This window comes from Zychaea mexicana (genome assembly GCF_025766255.1).
Source record: "Zychaea mexicana strain RSA 1403 chromosome Unknown BDB00scaffold_99, whole genome shotgun sequence".
Classification (NCBI taxonomy): Eukaryota; Fungi; Mucoromycota; class Mucoromycetes; order Mucorales; family Lichtheimiaceae; genus Zychaea; species Zychaea mexicana.
The window spans coordinates 40,991-59,346 of NW_026516762.1; the positions used below are offsets into that span (position 1 = coordinate 40,991).

General features: G+C 43.6%; 4 protein-coding genes across 4 annotated transcripts; 2 read left to right on the forward strand and 2 right to left on the reverse strand.

Moving 5' to 3' along the window:
• Positions 1-4,270: 4,270 nt before the first annotated feature.
• On the reverse strand, positions 4,271-4,750 carry BDB00DRAFT_791490 (uncharacterized protein; the record flags this gene model as incomplete). Its single annotated transcript, XM_053121041.1, has 1 exon — positions 4,271-4,750. One exon carries the CDS (start codon positions 4,748-4,750, stop codon positions 4,271-4,273), a length of 480 nt encoding a protein of 159 aa, XP_052975145.1.
• A 2,017-nt stretch (positions 4,751-6,767) lies between these two features.
• Positions 6,768-14,134, reverse strand: BDB00DRAFT_846083 (uncharacterized protein). Its single transcript, XM_053125128.1, has 9 exons — positions 13,512-14,134; positions 9,162-13,426; positions 8,978-9,084; positions 8,413-8,889; positions 8,104-8,322; positions 7,990-8,025; positions 7,869-7,921; positions 7,647-7,789; positions 6,768-7,557 (listed from the first exon to the last, which is right to left on the reverse strand). Exons 1-9 carry the CDS (start codon positions 13,763-13,765, stop codon positions 7,094-7,096), a joined length of 6,018 nt encoding a protein of 2,005 aa, XP_052975146.1. The 5' UTR covers positions 13,766-14,134; the 3' UTR covers positions 6,768-7,093.
• Positions 14,135-14,365: 231 nt separating this feature from the next.
• BDB00DRAFT_846090 (uncharacterized protein) lies at positions 14,366-15,499 on the forward strand. The gene is made up of 5 exons (XM_053125129.1): positions 14,366-14,455; positions 14,522-14,615; positions 14,714-14,743; positions 14,830-14,930; positions 15,112-15,499. The coding sequence occupies exons 1-5, from the start codon at positions 14,417-14,419 to the stop codon at positions 15,202-15,204; spliced, it is 357 nt and encodes a 118-aa protein (XP_052975147.1). The 5' UTR covers positions 14,366-14,416; the 3' UTR covers positions 15,205-15,499.
• An 852-nt stretch (positions 15,500-16,351) lies between these two features.
• BDB00DRAFT_771686 (transmembrane amino acid transporter protein-domain-containing protein) lies at positions 16,352-18,110 on the forward strand (the record flags this gene model as incomplete). Its single annotated transcript, XM_053119984.1, has 5 exons — positions 16,352-16,588; positions 16,756-16,952; positions 17,024-17,258; positions 17,349-17,573; positions 17,664-18,110. 5 exons carry the CDS (start codon positions 16,352-16,354, stop codon positions 18,108-18,110), a joined length of 1,341 nt encoding a protein of 446 aa, XP_052975148.1.
• Positions 18,111-18,356: the final 246 nt, after the last annotated feature.

The following is an 18,356-nucleotide window of genomic DNA, read 5'->3' on the forward strand; positions in this document are numbered from 1 at the left end:
CGCAGAGAGGGAGAGGGACGCAAGGCAATAGTGGGATCGACCCACGCACCTCCAAGGTATCATTCCGCTTTCTACTTGAGACGGCTTAAAAGTGCTATCTTTGATTTATGAAGCGAAAAAGAAAACGCAGAGAGGGAGAGGTACCAAAGGCATTGAGAATTTTGTATTGCTGTCGGAGCCACAGTGTTATTAGGGCTTAGGAAATCAACCAATTACGGTGTAAGAACGAAATGAGGGACGATAATGAGAACTAATGAAAGCAATAAACATGATACGCCATGTGAAAAGGGGTACAATCATCATTGCAACATAGGCGACGGTGTCTGATTTCCATGTACCCTACCTGTCACGATCGCTCGAACGCTGAAGCAGCGATCTATTTGGGGGTTCCTCTGGCAACATCTACAGCACAACATCGCCTTTTAATAGATCGACTCCTTATCAGTATACGCAACGGCTGCTATCTACATCAACAACGCCAACTGTCTGTGCACGGGCGTGCAACAGTTCTCAGCACATTCTTACTCTCTCGACTATGGTATGTCCTGAGGTTAACCGTAACCGTTATCTGCTTCGTCCTTTAAAATACGTTACAGAGCGTCATATCCAGCTTTATCTCGCACCGCAAGTTTCCCCGAATCGCCATATCCCATCTCCAGCAACCATAGCAACAGGGCGGTTTACAAGTTCTCGACCCTCGAGCACAGCACCAAGCACTGCAACTACGTTGGATACAACCTCTAGTCGATTATCCTAACGCCAATACATTAGGTTCCCTGGTAATACTTTATCTGGCGCACCACCTGCTGTGCATCACATCGAATCTACTGATCATTGCCTCCTACTCGCCTTCCCTGAAACATGCCCTTGTCTTCTACAGCAACAACCTTCGACAATAGCGTCACTTACTCTCGCCTCAATTGATCAAGTTTAACTGCCACCGTCGTCCGTCTATATCCTACTGGCACTTGGGCTCTGCTTACCGTGCTGTGTAGAAAATGCCAGTGTCAAGGACTTGCTCCGCTCCTCGACCCTCAAGAAAATGAAAGTATCGGATCTGTACCTCTTTGACACGACAAATAGTTTTCTACGACGACGTCTACCACAGGACGATTCAATCCCCTATCCACGTGTCACTCGCCACTTTTTCAAAGCCATATAGGATGGCAGCATCATATTGTAATACTTTTTTCAGTCGACTTTGTCTCACAGCATCTCATCTATTGGCTCAACACAATGGGCAGCTAGGCACCGCCGATGGTAGCGTGCTGCGCCCCCCCTTTTCATTGTCCATTTCACCAACCAAGGTCTCACCACTCGCGCTTTTCGTCGTTTCATTTTAAGCACTACTTGTACGCCGCCACGCTCCATGACATCTACTGCTAGACGTTGGCGCCAGTTCTGGCTTAGTACGATGCACCATCCAACCTGAAATCTCTGGTATCGCACAATCCATCACACACTCCTCACTGCCAGTCTCCTTCACCATATTGTTCCGGATTTTATGCCAAGCTCGTGATGCCAATTATGCCTAGGTTTGATTGATACTACCCGTCACTTTCTTATCTATTGTCTACTGTGTTAGGCAGTATGGAAACAAGTCTGGGGCTTCCTTAGTCTTTTACACCGAACTAGACCGTAATGTCCTCCTACATTTCATCATCAATCTAGACTAGCATGAAGCCCCTACCACAACTATGCACCTACGGACCATGGTCGTTCAATCCATCCTCCTGGCACGCTGGCGTGTCTACTGGACTTGGATTTTCGACCGAGTCCCTTTAAACTACTATATGGTGATCTTACTAGCAATATAGCTACTTACTCAGCTTCGTCTCCCAAGATCACTGCCTTCGATTAATAGACTTATTTTCGTCCCTCTCTACATTTTATTCTGTACTTTCCACCTCTTCCTATCGTCTCTAGCACAACACTGCTATGTACATGTGACATGGGCCTACAGGCTCACACAAAAAGAGTCGTGTTGTAAGTTCCAACTTACAACTTTAGAGGGTAGAGCAACTTACTACTATAAGTTAATATCCTCGTTACCACTCTGGGGAATTTAGTCCATAAAGGAAAGTTTAGCCATTAGAAGAATTATTGATCAAAAGATAAAACATTTTATATATTTCATCTTTTTTAATCATTAAGTCTTTAAAGTTAATGATCAAAATTAATAAATTATTCTAAATAATAAATATTTAGATAATTTTATTATTTTTTCTTAGATATAAAATAATAAAAAAATAATTTTTTTTATTTATTGTCATTATCATTAAGGATAAATCAATTAAAAGTTATATCGATTTTTATATAAAATTTAAACAATAAGTTTTACAAAATCAAATGTTTAAAAGATTTATCTACAATTAAGGATTGCTCTTCTCAAGCCATTATCTACTTTGAACTCAATTAAGGGTGAATACGCATTCCATAGTAGGTCTTTCCATTGCTATATACCATTACTGTTACCATGGAGATCTGGACAGGTGATTCAGTGAGCAGAATTTATAGATCTGCTTTTCGTTAACTTAATTGTTTCTATCTCACTTATAGTAATAGAAGCCTATTTGAAAGGGCCCCATGAACCGAAAAGCACCCAGCATTGCTGACTGTGTAAAAGAGCATACAGAGTTTGTTGCACTGCACTCCAAGTTCGGTGAAGACCTTGAGTCCGTTTGGTCCAGCTGTATTTACAATATTGCTATAAAATTGGAGGTTTTCTTGGTTATTTTCATGCTTACTCGCTCTTGTTTCTATGGTAACATCCTACTAAAAAATCGTTTACTACAGTATTCAAGAGATATAACAACTGTGTTTGTCAACTTATAGTAGAATATGCTTGCAAAGTTTCTGGTATATGACAATCACACATAAGATTATTAGTCATCATCTGCTCCTTGTTTAATACTGACTCTTTTATATTATTGCTGGGCTGCTCAGAGGAAAGTAACAGCCACAGCTACAGTATTAGCAACAGGGATGATAACCAATTCAGCTTATAGGTAATCAAATTAATAGAATACTGATTTTTGAAACATATTTATAGTTACTGATGGCAATAGGTGCACCAAGAAATGAACGCCTGCCATTAGTTGTTTAGCTGCTTGTAAACTACTAGTCGCATTATAGCTAATAGATTACTGTAGCTGATATAGCCATCAATGGCCAAATTAAAATACTTATTCTAAATCAGATGAATAATCTAATTTATCTTTATTTATTTCATTTTGTTCTCTAATATATAATGCTTGCATTTTCTGTTGTGTCATATAAATAATATCCTGATTTTTTTTACTTACTAGAAAGATATCATATTTAAAATATGTTTTAAAAAACTTTTAACATATATTTTTCCTTTTCTAATTAATTTATTATTTCATCAAAAAACCCATATCCACACATGTATTTTAATATATCCATACAATTTGAACATGCTGCTATACATGTAAAGTCAATATCACCTGAATCACAACCACCCTATGAGGTAGCTGCACTGGAAGTATTATTCTCTAACATTGCATCAGAAATATGAGGATTTGAGAGTTCCTGTGAATTTTTATTTTTAGGAGAAATGTCCTCAGAATTTTGATTCTCAATAGATGTATCCTCAGAATTTGATTTTTTACTGAGAATTATTATTTTTAGGATTTGATAATTCATCCTAAGAAAAGTCAATTTTAATTATACTATTTTCAGGTTTCTGAGATGTTTTATTTTTCAAATCTTCCTCATCTACTATTTCATAATACTTCTTATCATAAATATAGCATTTCTTTTTTTAATTTATAGCTTTCATTTTTCATTTTTGCAATTGTTTCATCCATCTTATAATTATCTTTTTGCTTAATTTATAGTTTTTAAACTTGATTTGGATGCTTTTTTCTATTTTTCAGAAGAAGCTTTTCAATTTATTTTTCTTTTTTATATATTCAATAATATTATATTTTTATATATATTTTCTTTGTAAACATTTTCTATATATATCTATACAGTATTGTCTTTTCATCAAGCAGTAATTGCCATTTCAATCTGCTCTGATCAGCCCAGTATTCTTCTCATGTGTGTATGTCTGGCAGTTTAGCGCAGTATGTCAATAGCGTGTCAGTAATATTTTTGCGTTTACTGCTAATATCTCTCATTTCGCGCCCCTCGGCTTCTTATCTGCTTTTCCGCGTCTCTTAAGCAACATTAAAATACTCGATTTGAGTAAACGAAATAAGGGCCATCGCTGTGATATGTTATACCAAAAAGAGAGCAAAACTATTTATTGACGAAGATGGGAAAATGTTAATCTCATGCGGATGGACAATGTTTGTGTTAACGTCTGTTCCAGCCTTACAATTGCCCAGTCAATCGGCACCGCACTTGTATGTTGTCGTCTTCGGACCATGACAAATATTACTATGGGTCTGTATGTCTTCAAGTGACATAGAGGCCAAAACAACTTGTGTGTGCAGACTTCAAGCTTGAAGACGGTCCTGAACTGGCCCTCTAAGACATATGTTTTGAGAATCTGCTTAACCTTACTCGTAAAATTCTCAGTAATCTTTGAGCGACTGCCTCGAACACGAACTGTACTTGCATAGTGCTTTGCCCAGCTGTTTATGGATGCGGTTACAGCAGCGAACGAGGATCGATTGAAATCATTTGCTGGTGGATGTGTCACGTCGGTGCCAAAAGCAATGATCGGTTGCTCGACAAGAAATGGGATTTGATTATGAAGCACACGTTTGCCAAGATACATTTAATCGCGCCATTTCGTTAAAACGCATTGAGTATGCCGATCACCGTGTCGGAGATGCGCTGGATCTCTGCATAGAAGAGAGGCACCTTTCGCATTGGGTAACGATGCAAACAAATAATTGCGGGTTTACTTTGGCCATGTTGCCACTAACAGTCAGCTACATATTTTTTAAGTATGTTGTGATGGATATCACGTTCTAGATTGGAGTACATGTTACAGTAGGTGGATTGCTGACAGTTACGTTGATACTGGAATCAATCAATTTCTGGTACAATTGGCTGACAAAATACTGGATCGATTGATCGAGAACTCGGTATGGAAAATGGCAGCAAACAATGAGAGGAGCAAGGCTTATTCTAGTGTCTCTTCTTTGCTATGCGATTACCATGCGCCACCTACTGATTTTCAATGTGCCTTAATGAAACGTGCCGCTAGCATATGAGATGTCTGGTGTAGGAAAAACACGTGCATTATTGGTGGCCATGACAGGTTTATGATCACCATGCAATTTGCATACAGTACGGATTGGTGATCATATTAAACTGTGGTTTTTGGCAGGTAAGCTGGATCAATTTTGCTGTCTGCTGTTCGTCTAGTTTAACGTCGCAGACTTCCGTTAGGCGAATAAACACCATTACGCTCGACTATGCAAGGAAAAAACGTGTAACGCAAAGTAAGCTGGTATTGTTATTATTATTAGTCGTACATAGTACTGTTTGCAACGCTCTTTTCTTTGCCATCTCGATCATCCACAAAAAACATATGGCCACGAGGACGCGGTGTCAATCGCAGTGCCGTGTATTTGAGACGAGGATTTTAAGCATGGTAGTTAACCTGGAACTTGAGCTCCTTCAAATCCTTTTCGAGCTTGTTAAAGTCATGCTGGCTGATGCTACGTCATAACTCGTCATTGCTACATACAATGACGCAAGACACTGACAACAAGATCGACTAGCCGGTCATTTTGATAGAATAGGGTGGTGCTGGTATCCACATTGATAATCATCTTATCAACTGTTGGACGCGCGGACTGGTAGGTTCCTTGCCTTACTATAGTTTAAGGCTCCAGTCGGCGTTCGGCGATCTTAGTCGTAAAGAAGGATCAGCCTACATCGACATACATCGAGCTAGACATTTGTTGTCGGATCGGTACGTCCAGTACCACTATAGCTATATATAAATTTATTGTATGTGATTGTTATTAGCATATATTTATTACAATATTATATTTATGTGTTTGTAACATCATATGTGTATGTATTGTATTTACCTAACAAACAGTTGGTTAGTCATACGCCTGTTGGCATTCAAAAACTGGCTCGGCTCGCCCATATTGATTTTTATAGCCAGACTTAAAGTTCAGCCTGTGAACGCAGCATCCTTAAGCCTGATGACGCCATTCCTTCGGTGCTAGTGTCTTGCTGCACCTCCACTTTATATATTCAAAGTAAACATTGTGTTACAAACAACAGTAGCACTCTGGAATCGTGAACCAATCGCAAGATTAACCTCTTGTTCGTGTTCGACAACACTCAATTACAGATGTACCGGGACTACAGAAAAGGTATTTTACGACTGTCATAGATGAGGTGGATGATATCACGGAGAATGGCTTGCCGTTGCGCCACCTTAAAGCTTTCCCAGATTCTGTGTACCATCGACGATTGCAATTTCATAGTGGTGGACAATGTTGGCAGTAGGAGCGCCGTCATAAAAGAAGTACGCTTGTCAGTAATTGGTGCACCGGGTTTCCCAAGGCCTGGTCGAAGTACGAAATCAGTAGTAGGGGTAGACACTCATTCCGCGAACGTGATAACTTTGTTTGATGAGGACGTTTCTATTAGTGTGTATGTGCTGCGGAAGAAGAAATGCAGTACGCAAGAAAGGCCAGAGCAAAGGTATGGACTGCCATTCATCGCAACTGCACGCAACTGCACGCAACTACAGTATATATTTTGTAAAGAACGATCGCGCTTGCCATACGTTAAAGAAGAGAGACGTAGACGGCTTTGAGGTATGTAGGTTTTGAATATATTTATGATGCTACCTCTTACGATAAGTATATATATATATACATATATGTATAAAACAGCTACTATAAACATCATATATGCAGTACAGTTAAAAGAAAAGGAGAAGGGATGGTATGCACAAGTACTTGGTAGAGAGAAGAAGACAGGAAAGATAAATCTTTGTCAATAATTGAGGGATAGGAGATGTAGTAGGTTATTCATGATAGAAAAAATGATATAGTATATGCGCAAGATGTTGATGGCTATGACGATGATGGATGATGATGATGGATTAGAATTGTTGCACAAGCTGAACAGAATATGAACGGGATTATCCAGGTTGGCCTGGCCAAGCAGGTTCATAGGAACCATCAAACTCGCCATAAAATCGATTAGATTCCACCACCTTATGCTGTAGACCACCAATTACTGCACCACACTGCGGACAAGAAGCAATCTGTGTGGCGCCACCACAGTCACCGATAAAGTAGGGATGGCCGTTTTCACACACAAACCAACGACCACCGACAATGTTATTAATGCTTGTGCGCGTTTCCGCGTTCATGGCTTGGATAATATCCGTCTTTTCTTGCTGTGAAATAAGTTGGCGTGCCGCTTCTTGCTGTGCTTTGATCTGATTCACCAACGCGATCTCGGTCTTGATGTATACATTGTAGCGCAGTGCTGTGTATATCGGCTTTTGGCAGGATGGACATTGCCATAGCTTGATGGCCGTGTGTTCACCATTCTTGGCTTGTGTTTGAAAATATAGATCCAAGGATTCAACAGCAAACACTAACATACATTATCGTGAGTTCACTCATGTATATATAAAATACACCTCATTTTCCCCTAACTTTGGAAAATATTTCTTTCCAACTTACCACATTCACATTCTGGCAACATATAGACGAGTTCCTCATCATCGAATTCAGCGAGCGTTCTCAAGGAAATAGAACAAACACGATCTGAAGAGCACTGTTTGCAAGGTGGACAGGGTTCACCACATAAGCCGGAACAGATGTGTCTATATTACATATTTTAAACATACGTCGAATTAGCTTTCAAGAATCTTTAAAAACCAGCGTATATATATTAGAACATACCCGCAATCCAATTGTTGTGTGCAACGCTCATTGCATGGTGGTCTATCGCATCTCTATATTATCGATCATGACGTTAATAAATTAACCCATAAGATGATTGAATGCTTTAGAGTTCACTTACCTCATGACATTTTTTAGTGCACTGCAGATGCTCACACTAAAGAAACACACAGAAAAAAAAAGAGTATGTTGGTTTTTTGCCTCATATAAAATATGCTCAACTTTTACAAAATACCTTGTAAGGGCAAGGCTGCAGGCACGCATTGCAAACCATCCAGCAATCACGTCCACACCGGTAACCATGGCTGCAAACGTGCTGGCACGGTTCAACGCAGCGTTCAGTATGATCATCGGGATTCGCACAACCTTTAGCACAATAGTGGCCACAGATTAATTGTTTTGAGCAACTTGCCGTACAATCGGCTCGCGCATGTAACCGATGGTCCGTACCGCACTAATTAATTATCAAAAAAAGATATGTAAGCTACTCAAGCTTTCTGATTTTTTCGTGAGTGATGATATGAAAAAAATAGTAGCTTTTTACCCTCTCTGGGCAACTATGCCCGCAGTCAAGACGTTCTGGGCAGCGCTCAGTACATATCGGCTCGTAGCAACATTGTGTTTCGACAGTATGTCCACACTCTAGCGTTACTTGAACAACTTCTTGACAGACCAGCTCTTTTTGACTGGCACTTGAGACTCGATGACATTCCACGCTTATGCTGTGACCACAAGGGAACTCATGCTGGACTTTTTCAAGACAGGGTGTAGTCTTGCACAACTCTGGAAGTTTATGGCACGGTCCCGAAATAATATGGCCACACTCACGTCCCATCTCTGTAAACACGTCGCACGGAGGACACTTGTTGTGGCACTGGTAGCATTTGTTACGACACTTGTGCTTACATCCTTCTGGGCGAGCCCGCTCACAGCTCTGTTGGCACATGATGTTCGAGTGCTTCATGTGATGGCACGTCTCCTTGCAAACATGGCCACAGTCTAATAACGTATCGCAGAGTTTCTATGTAGCACACATATACATGGAATAGAAGAGCTGATAAGCAAAGCCTTGAATACGCTATATGGCAAAGCAATACTAATGAACATACCGTGCATCCTCCATTTTTGACTAGTATGAAATCAGCGTGGTTAGCAGCGAGGGAAATTTGATCTTTATGCTTCTGACATTGGAGTTCGATATTGGGTTCACAGAGGCCTATATACACAAATGTAAGTGATGATTAACACTTGATCCCCGTATTTCTTCTTAGCTATCATCGTTCAGGATCTTACCTCTGTCTTTCATGTATTGGATCACATTACTCCATGCTGTTTCCTGAAGCTCCTTGACTCTGCCGACCATGTAGAGACCCGAGCGGGCTCGTGAAAGAGCGAGAGAAATGTTGCCTTCTGGGATCGGATTGTTGCAAGGCATGGCCAAAGACAGGATAACAAAATGACTTTCTTTGCCAACATAATTATCTACAGTGTCAACGATGGCAATCGTCGAATTAGACGAAACAAAACTGTTTGGCGTCGAGGCAAGTTCCCTGAGAACCATCTGGACGAGAATTTTTTGTGTTGGCGATACTGTGAGGATGGTGATCTGATGCGCCTTGTAATTTTGTTGATATAGGTACAGAGTCAAGTGAGCGACATAGCGAGCCTCGTCCAAATCCACCATCTTGATATCTTTGCCCGTGAAACGACGAGCCAGGGGGTCCAAATCGTTGATGGCATCTTTCGGAACTTGATAATCGACAAAAAAGGCTCGGTCGTTCAATCCTACGAGCTCAAGCGTGCACTGATCGCCCTTGTTCTCGCCAGCAATGGGGGCAGTGATCAATAGCTTGCGGTCTGCTTCTGGCGTAGCCAGTGAGTCATGGATACCAACGATATCCGAGCACATGCGCCATTGTTCCTCCAACCGAGTAATGTACCCGCCTCCCAACCTCCAACGCTCGAATAGCGAAATATCCAAATTCTTTGGACTGCCCTTCAACTTTGGATTGTGCACTGTTGGACGTTGACGAGCATGCGCGTCACCGATCATGATGACCTGTTGCACACGGGAACCCAACACAAACGGCGCAGAGACGGACTCAAGAATGCTTTGCGCCTCGTCCATAATCACTGCACGCGGCCACAACGATTCGAGTACCTTGTAATGGGCTGCAGCGAAATCAGCAGTAACACCGACCACGCGACTGAACCGAGAAATGTTGACCCATTTGGCCAACCGAGACTCTTCCACGACCTTGGCTGCTTGTGCTTGCTGTGTCAAGAGGCCGTTGATGTTGATGTCAATGATCTTCAGCAGCGCAGAAATGACTTGCTGCTGTACCATGTCCTTGTTCCCCTGAGGCAAGTCCCACAAATCTTGTGGTTTGATCATCGACCAGACCTTCTTCATCAATAGACGCACATGGCTGCCGCTTTCTGAATTCGAGAATGGCCAGTGCTCGGCATTCGAGATCGATCCAACAAACGGCGCATGGCGCTCGATCCACTTGCGACGCTCGATATAGTAGTCGCGTTCCATGATCGGTGGCATAAATTGGCCTGTTTCCGAAAGCGTGGATCCGGCGAGCGTGGCATACGTAGCACCAAATGCCAAATTGCTATCCACATTAGCGGATGATGCTGGCCGTTGCTGCTTCGTTTCACCCATCCAGCGGCTCCAGATGACCTCGAGAGGATACTCGTGGCTCGGTTGAACGGGCATGCCCGTCTTGCGGGTATAGCCGGATTGGAACTCGACAACATACTGTGGTGGGATGGTGGTTACCATGACTCTTGGTTCAGCATCCACCACCCTTTGTCGATAACTCCACAAAGCCGACAGTTGGCCTTGAAGCGTAGCAAGCTTGCGTTCCATGGCATGCGCGTACTTGCGATTCGGATCAGTTGGGTTGGGTGCCGCCGCCTTGATAAGCTGTCGATGGCCAATTTGACCATTGCCAATGGCTCTGCCAAGACGTACCAAGTCTGGGATCTTTTTGATGACTTGGGTCAGGATACTGTCCAGTGTGTTTTCATTCTTTGTCAGTATCAGAATGGGTTGGAAGCATTGGGCAGATACGAGCGACTGATGGATCAGTTCGACAAGCTTGGTCACCAAGAACGTTTTTCCTGTACCTTCCCCACCCGAGATCACCGAGACTTTGTGTGTCAGTGCATGCTGGACCGCCGCTAGCTGCGTGGGAGACAGGATGTACATGGGTGACCGGAGCGATGGTGCTAGTGTCTGATCACGATGCATCGGCCATTGGGTTGACTTGCCCTTGCTGCCCAGGATCACATTGGCATTCTGATACTGTGGCAACATGATACAAGAAAGATCGAGTTCCAAACCATGGAGATATTCCGGCATATCGCGATTATCCTCCAGCTCACCTGGCCGTTGTGAAGTTGCTGGTGTGAGCAAGCTGGATGCAAGTTCTGGCAATGTATCGTTGGATTGCTCGACTTGAAGACGATACCAATCAAGCACCGGGTAGATCGAGGCAGCGTTTGCATTAGCGGCAATCAATGTGTATCGTGCAGACCAGCGAGCCGTAGAAAGCTGCGAGTCCCTCAAATGAACTCCAATGATGATCTTTGAGGAGACGACTTTTCCATACACGATTGTGCCTGTCAGCACCATAGCAGATTCGACCTTTGCCGATGAACGTTGTTTGGAGAATGTCGGCTGAACCTGGCGCTCGTTTGAAATCAGCACAGCAAACGATCCTTCCTGTGGCGCAAAAGGATAATGTTCACAATCGACCAGTGCATGGAAAACGACAGCGGGTTCACTGACGGTCGGGAAAAGAGTCGTGCCACACACGTAGAGATCCGTATATACACTGCATCCTTCCAACACTTCTTGCTCTTCGTCGTTGTTGTAGTTGTTGGATATCATCGACACCGTGCCGTTCTCTTGGGCCTCATTGTTGGTGATGCTCTCCACGTGCCTTTGCATCGCCTGTTGTACGGGCCCGCACATTTCCTCCCATAACAGCATGAACTGAGTCATCAGATAAACGTGCATACCAGGATGCTCGCCTTGAACAATATTGACGATTCTAGGAAGCAATGGGTCGTCCGTGCAAATCCAGCGGCCTTTTGCTGTCCGTTTCATCCGTCGTGCCACTTGTTGCAGCAGCTCCTTGCCATCAGGAATAGAGGGCAATTGCGACATGGATCGCCACCATCCATCCGCACCGTTCCTTGCGACCTCGTTTTGAACCGCTTGAGAATTCTCCCAACCATTGTTTGCATCTGCGTTCGAGCTCCCCCAAAATCCTGTTTCTGGTTTGAGGCTTGAGCTGATCTCGTACAGATAGGCTTTTGCACGCGTGGCATTTGTATGGTTGAAGATGGTTTTGATTTGGTCGTATGTTTGTTGGATCAGCCCCAAAGGCATTCGAGTGGCAGAGCGAGGGCAGGCAAGCGCAAACATGCTGCACAGCTCCAGCACAGGCATCATCTCGCGTGGAGTCAGCACATGAAATTGGAGATAGCCTTGGAGTGCTTGTGTGAACGGCGCAATGCTGGGTATCATTCGGTTAAATACATTTCTACCTTCTGGTAACGTGCCTGTCGGTCGTTTCTCGAGTGCAGCTACCGAAACCAAGGTCTCAATAAGCATGCCAAACGTCCTGGAAGACATCCGTGGGCTTTGTCGTAAAAACTCGTCAGCGTTGACATAAAATTTCGTTAACGTGTGGGATCCATGGAGATCGGAGTAAATCACGTATAAATCCTGGTACATTTGCGCGTCGAGATTGTGGTCCAATGCAGGCATGTTGCCAACGCCTGCAGTGATTGTCGATGGTGGTGCTGCGGCTCCGGCAGGTATTGCCGCAGACATACTGTTAACGAGTGTTCTGCCGGATTTGCACGACAAGGGCATAGGTCCTGTTGAAGAAGGACCGCGGCGATGTGTGGCGAACGGTAAGGTATGCACTGCAGGGGTAAGATCTTCTTGTTCGGGTGACCAAGCATCTGTGTCATTATCACTGCTATGCTGCTGCTCTTGTTGTTGTTGTTGTTGTGAACTCGCAGCTTCGGCAAAAGAGCGCGTGTCTTTACGCGCATATCCACCATGGGTGACACCTAGATTACTGGTACTTGTTTTGATGAAGCCGTCTGTGCTGAAAGACGATGATGATTCCACCGGTTGCGCTGGTGATAGCGGCTTTTCAGCTGCTGGAGGTTGCATACTCGTAAACTCGGACTCGGTGAGCCAAGTAGCAGACGATGCCTTCTTTTTGATAGGCTGTTCCGCCTTTTTCAGTTCGAGATCAACTCCGGAAGTCCACAAGTGCATTGCCTGAAGCTTGAGGTTTTCGAATTTGCTGGACGCAGGTGTGAATTGAACGTTGCTATTTTGACTTTCTGTTCGAGATCGTGGTGACGTGACGTTGATGGATTCGTACCGAGATCGAGCTGACAGGGAACTGCCAGGAGTAGTAGACTCGTGCTGTTGTTGCTGTTGCTGCGGTTGTGCTGGTATTGATATCGGTGGTGGCTGTCGTTTTGGACGTGAAAAACGATGGGTTTCGGTCTGTGATCTGGCGATAGGAGAGTAATGAGTCTGATGTTTTTAAAACTGTGCATTGCGAGTGAAATTATCCAAATGTTCCCTGAGCTACTTACCCTGTAGGTGAAACGGGTGGATTCACAAAAGTGAATGCATAGTTGTCGACACGGTCCCAGGGATCATTTGTGGAATTGGACGTGCCTTCGACTGACTGTGGCTGCAACTGTGGCAATGGAGGGTGTGGTTGCGTTGCTGTTATCGGCTGTATAGGAGGTGCAGGTTGCTGGTGTGGTCGAGGGTGCTGTGGAGGTCGTGTCGTATGGCACTCTGAATTCCGGAATGCTGTCACAACACTATTATGCAACGACATGTTGAATGTATGCGTATAGCGCGTACTGTGTGTGTGTGTGTATGTGCTATAGATACGTAGAGAACTTATTGAGTCGAAAGTGTCAAAAAAAAAAGGTTTCAGTGCTAGTTTTTTTTTTTTTAGAAAAAAATGTCTGGGCGTAACAAGCACTAAAAAAGTGAGAAGTGAAACACTTTGTGTCCTTGTTTCGAGGGAGTCTTCTTTCAAAAGGGGATAAGAACCACCAATAGAACGAGTCCCTGTCTGTAAGCACCATCAACTGTTTGTGATGCACCATCTGCTAAGCTTCACAGTACAGTAGCAGTATTTGATGGGTGATGTACTGATATATCAATCCAAACGCCAACGGGTTACATCTCGCGCACAAGGAGAGCAAAAGAGCATCAGCCGTTTCGTATTTTGATACGGTGGTTATCTGGACGCCACTTTCCAAACCACAAAAAGGATGTCACATGCGCTTAACTGGGCATGTCATGTAGCATGTAGGCATCGCTTCCCAGAGGGGCTGTCACTCTCCCTTTCCTTATCAAGCAAGCAGGATAGAAGAGTTGGGCAGACAATCGGCAGTGCAAAACTCCGCTTCATAAATGTGCAAGTGTGAGCCACCAAGCACACAACCTTTACTTTACATATACCCCCTCCGCAAAAAGCATGGATCGATTAACACAGTTGCAAGATGCCATTGACGCTGTATGTAATTGCACGCACCCACCCCTTTTATTAGATTATCGGCTAACCAACATGCTGCACTTTTAGATGGCACGCATGTTTACAAATAGTTTATTCTATGTTCACGAGAAATCAGCAATGGCAGAACTAAACAACCAAATACCAATCGCACAACCGAAAAGTATGTACCGCACTAGCGAGCAACAATACACACACAAAAGAAGACACTTCCAGTGTAATTGACTTGTTGGACTAACGAAAGTTGTACATGGCACCTAGTACAAGCAGATCCGCCGGAAGAATTTAATCGTAAGTTATATATATTATGTCTGGCTTCTGTTGGGAAGAGAAAGTTAACATATCATGTGGTTTTTGATATGGGGGACATGGAATAGAAAATATGCACGAATTAGCGACGGACTTGGTGAAAAAGGCAAAAGAAATTGACGCGTTGATCGAAGTGCTGCCAGGGATCAACAATTCAGAAGAGGAGCAGGTGAACAACTATTTTTCCCACACACACGTCCTGGGATGGGGGAAAGGGGGAGAGAGAGAGAGAGAGCAGAAGCGGGGAGGGAAACCGTGTTTGCATTTGGGTTCAAGCGGAGAGAGTGGGATGGTACGGTATCGTTCAATGGATGCTGATGTTTTCTGTCGTTTCCGTTTGGCCTTTTTAGATCCGGACACTGGAAGATCTAGAAGAACAAAACAAGGCAGCGAACGAGGACTATGAAGCAGCTGTCCGTGAAATGGGTATGATGAGAGCGTAATCCATTGGTGCCTGTTTCGTTTCGCCCCCCAATGACACCGTGTTTTGACACAAGGATTAACTCCGGTTATCTCTAACGTTCAAAATGTAGAGTCCGTAAAGGCAAAGGTTACGCAAACGTTGCGGATAATAGCGGATGAACAAAGCGTTAGGCAGTAGAGCTGGGGGATGGTAAAAGAAGGGAAAGAGGGCTGTTCTGCTCAACAAACAAGACAAACAACACCAAACGCACAAAAGTAAAAAAAAAAAAAAACTAAATAAAAACCAGACGAGTCTTCTTTTTTTGAAACTATAAACGAACCCTTTCTTCTTCTTCTTCTTCTTTAATTTTCTAGCTTTCTCTTTTCGTTTCTTTTCCCTTTCCTTGACTTGTTTCCTTCAATGGACATTCCGCATTCGAGATCACAGTCTGCCATGATCCTGGACCATGACGAGCAAGACGATCGAACGAACCGCTGCGGGTCGTCCTATCAATCCAACAGCAACAACAACGATGATACTGTAGACGCTTTTCCTGCTGCTGGATCATCTCGAGCACCACCGGCTTCCCGATCGTTCAGTGAACAGATAGGGTCTCTTGTTGGCTCCTATACTCGCACATCGCTGGCCTACATGGCCGAAAATATACCTATCACGTCGACTTCTCCTGCTGCCGATAAAGGCTACTTGGTAAAGTAATCAATGAATGACTTGTTGGTATCACTCGCAAAACGACGACTATGCTTTCTCACACAAGCTGTAAACATTTGCTTATATGCAACATCACAGCAACTACCACAAGACGAGGAACAACAGCCACAGCACCATGTGGACAAGACATCCATACATTCGGACCTGTACTATCCTAGCAACACGTATGTTGTGTCATCAGTCTTTTGTATTTCTGCTAAGCAATATAGCCAAATCAGGGGTCGCGAGAAGAGGCAAAAAAAAAAAAACATGAGAGGCAGTTGGATGGGCGAATATTGAGCCGGACAAGAAGGGGGGGTAGGGAGGGAAGCGTTAGTGCACGAAAGGACGGGATAAGATTTGACCTCAAGACATCATCAGCATCATATACGCATGCCTTCTGACTCATTTGTTTTTCCAGTAGCTATTCGTTTTCAGGTCCAGATGCAGATTGCCGATCCTATTACTCTCAACTAGGCATGGATTCCACGACGGGAGCACCTGACGAACGATCTTCATTGCTGTCATATCCCGACGGAGGTGCTGGCTACGTCGATGCTGTATTGACGCGAAGTACAAGCAAAGCGGATGACGGCTCGACACTCAACGAATTCTCGAAAAAGTCTATTCCTAGGTCCTCGTTTCTGCAATCTGTATTCAATTCTACCAATATCTTGCTGGGCATTGGAATTTTGGCAATGCCTTTAGGTTTCAGGGTATGATTTGTTTTTGTTTGGATAGGAGTTGGACTGGGCGGATGACGGACGGGTTTCATAGATCGGTCGGAAGAAGGCTCATACGCGTGCGGGGGGCGGGGGGGGGGGCGTTGAGTTGTTTGTGTTATTGTTACTCATTTGTGCGCACGGACCACTTGCTACAATAGCTTGCTGGCTGGGTTATAGGCATTGTTGTGTTTGTATTTTGTTTTGGCGTGACCAACTACACTGCAAAAATACTGGCAGAATGTCTGGATCAGAAACAAGGATCACAAACATACGGCGATATTGGCGCTGCTGCATTTGGAACAAAGGGCCGTGTCATGGTATCTGCATTCTTCGTAGTGGAGCTCATTGCAGTAAGGTAACGTAAAGCATAGTGATCTGGCGTAAAGAGAATGAATGTATTAACGATTTGAATGCATAACGTTATAGCGTGGCATTGGTCGTATTCATGAGCGACGAAATCAATGCTCTGTTCCCCGGCCTGAATCCCATTTTCCTTAATGTGGCATCCTTCTGCGTTTTGACGCCCATGTTGTTTGTACCTGTACGCCACCTGTCCTACGCAAGCTTACTTGGTATTGTGATTGCCTTGAGTATTCTTTTCATCTTGCTATTTGACGGGTTTTCAAAACCAGACGCACCTGGCAGCTTAATCGAGCCAGCAGTAAGTCTAGAATACGAGTTTTTTTTAAATCCATCTATCCAACTTTATCTCAACATTTACATCCAAAAAAAAAAAAAAAAAAACAAATAGGAAACCGAATTGTTCCCATCCGATTGGACTGCAGTCCCACTAAGTTTCGGCTTGATCATGGCTGGCTTTGCTGGACATTCTGTCTTCCCCACCATCTATCGCGACATGGAGGATCCGAAGGATTACAAAGCAGTCGTCGACTGGACCTATGTGTGTACAGCCATTGTCTACTTTTTCATTGCTGCTGCCGGATACATGATGTTTGGTCTAGATACCCTTGAAGAGGTAAGCACTGCATTGAATGAACTATGTAGTATTGGGCATGCTTATTATACATACATACTAATTGATACACTATTGATTGGCATCCATTAGATCACCCAAAACCTTATATCCATTCCAGAATACAACCGAGTCGTGAATCTGTTTGTTCTGTGGCTGATGGCACTGAACCCTGTCGCAAAATACGGTTTATCCATGGCACCTGTGAACCTGACATGGCAGATAGCCCTGTTGAGACACCCAAGCATTGAAGTATGGTGTGCTGGCTCTCAGTGGCGTGTACGGATGATTACAGTGACTGGTACAGTGATGGTAAGCGCTATGATTGTACTGATCGCCTATGTGGTACCTGGCTTTGACAAGGTAATGGGATTGCTCGGTGCGTTGTTCGCATTCATCATCAGTGCATTGTTCCCACTTGCCTGTCATTTGAAACTTTTCCAGCACACCATGTCTATGCCACGGAAAGTAATGAGTTATTTCTTGATCGTTATATCCTTGTTTATGGCTATCACTGGCACCTGGAAGAGTTTCTTTTAGATTTTTTCATTTATTGTAACAAAAAAAATGGCACCCATTTTCCGTTCTCTTTTTCTACCATTGTTCCTCCTCTCATTTTCCTATTATACGTATGCACGCACGTATAATTATACACATATATAAAGTTAGAATTAAAGTAAATAATACATATTCTTTTGCTTAGTTGCTAAGCTGTCAAAAAGAAAGATGCTGGATGCATTGAGGTGGGCTCGTCATGGAAATAGAGAGATAATAAGTAGTTATTTG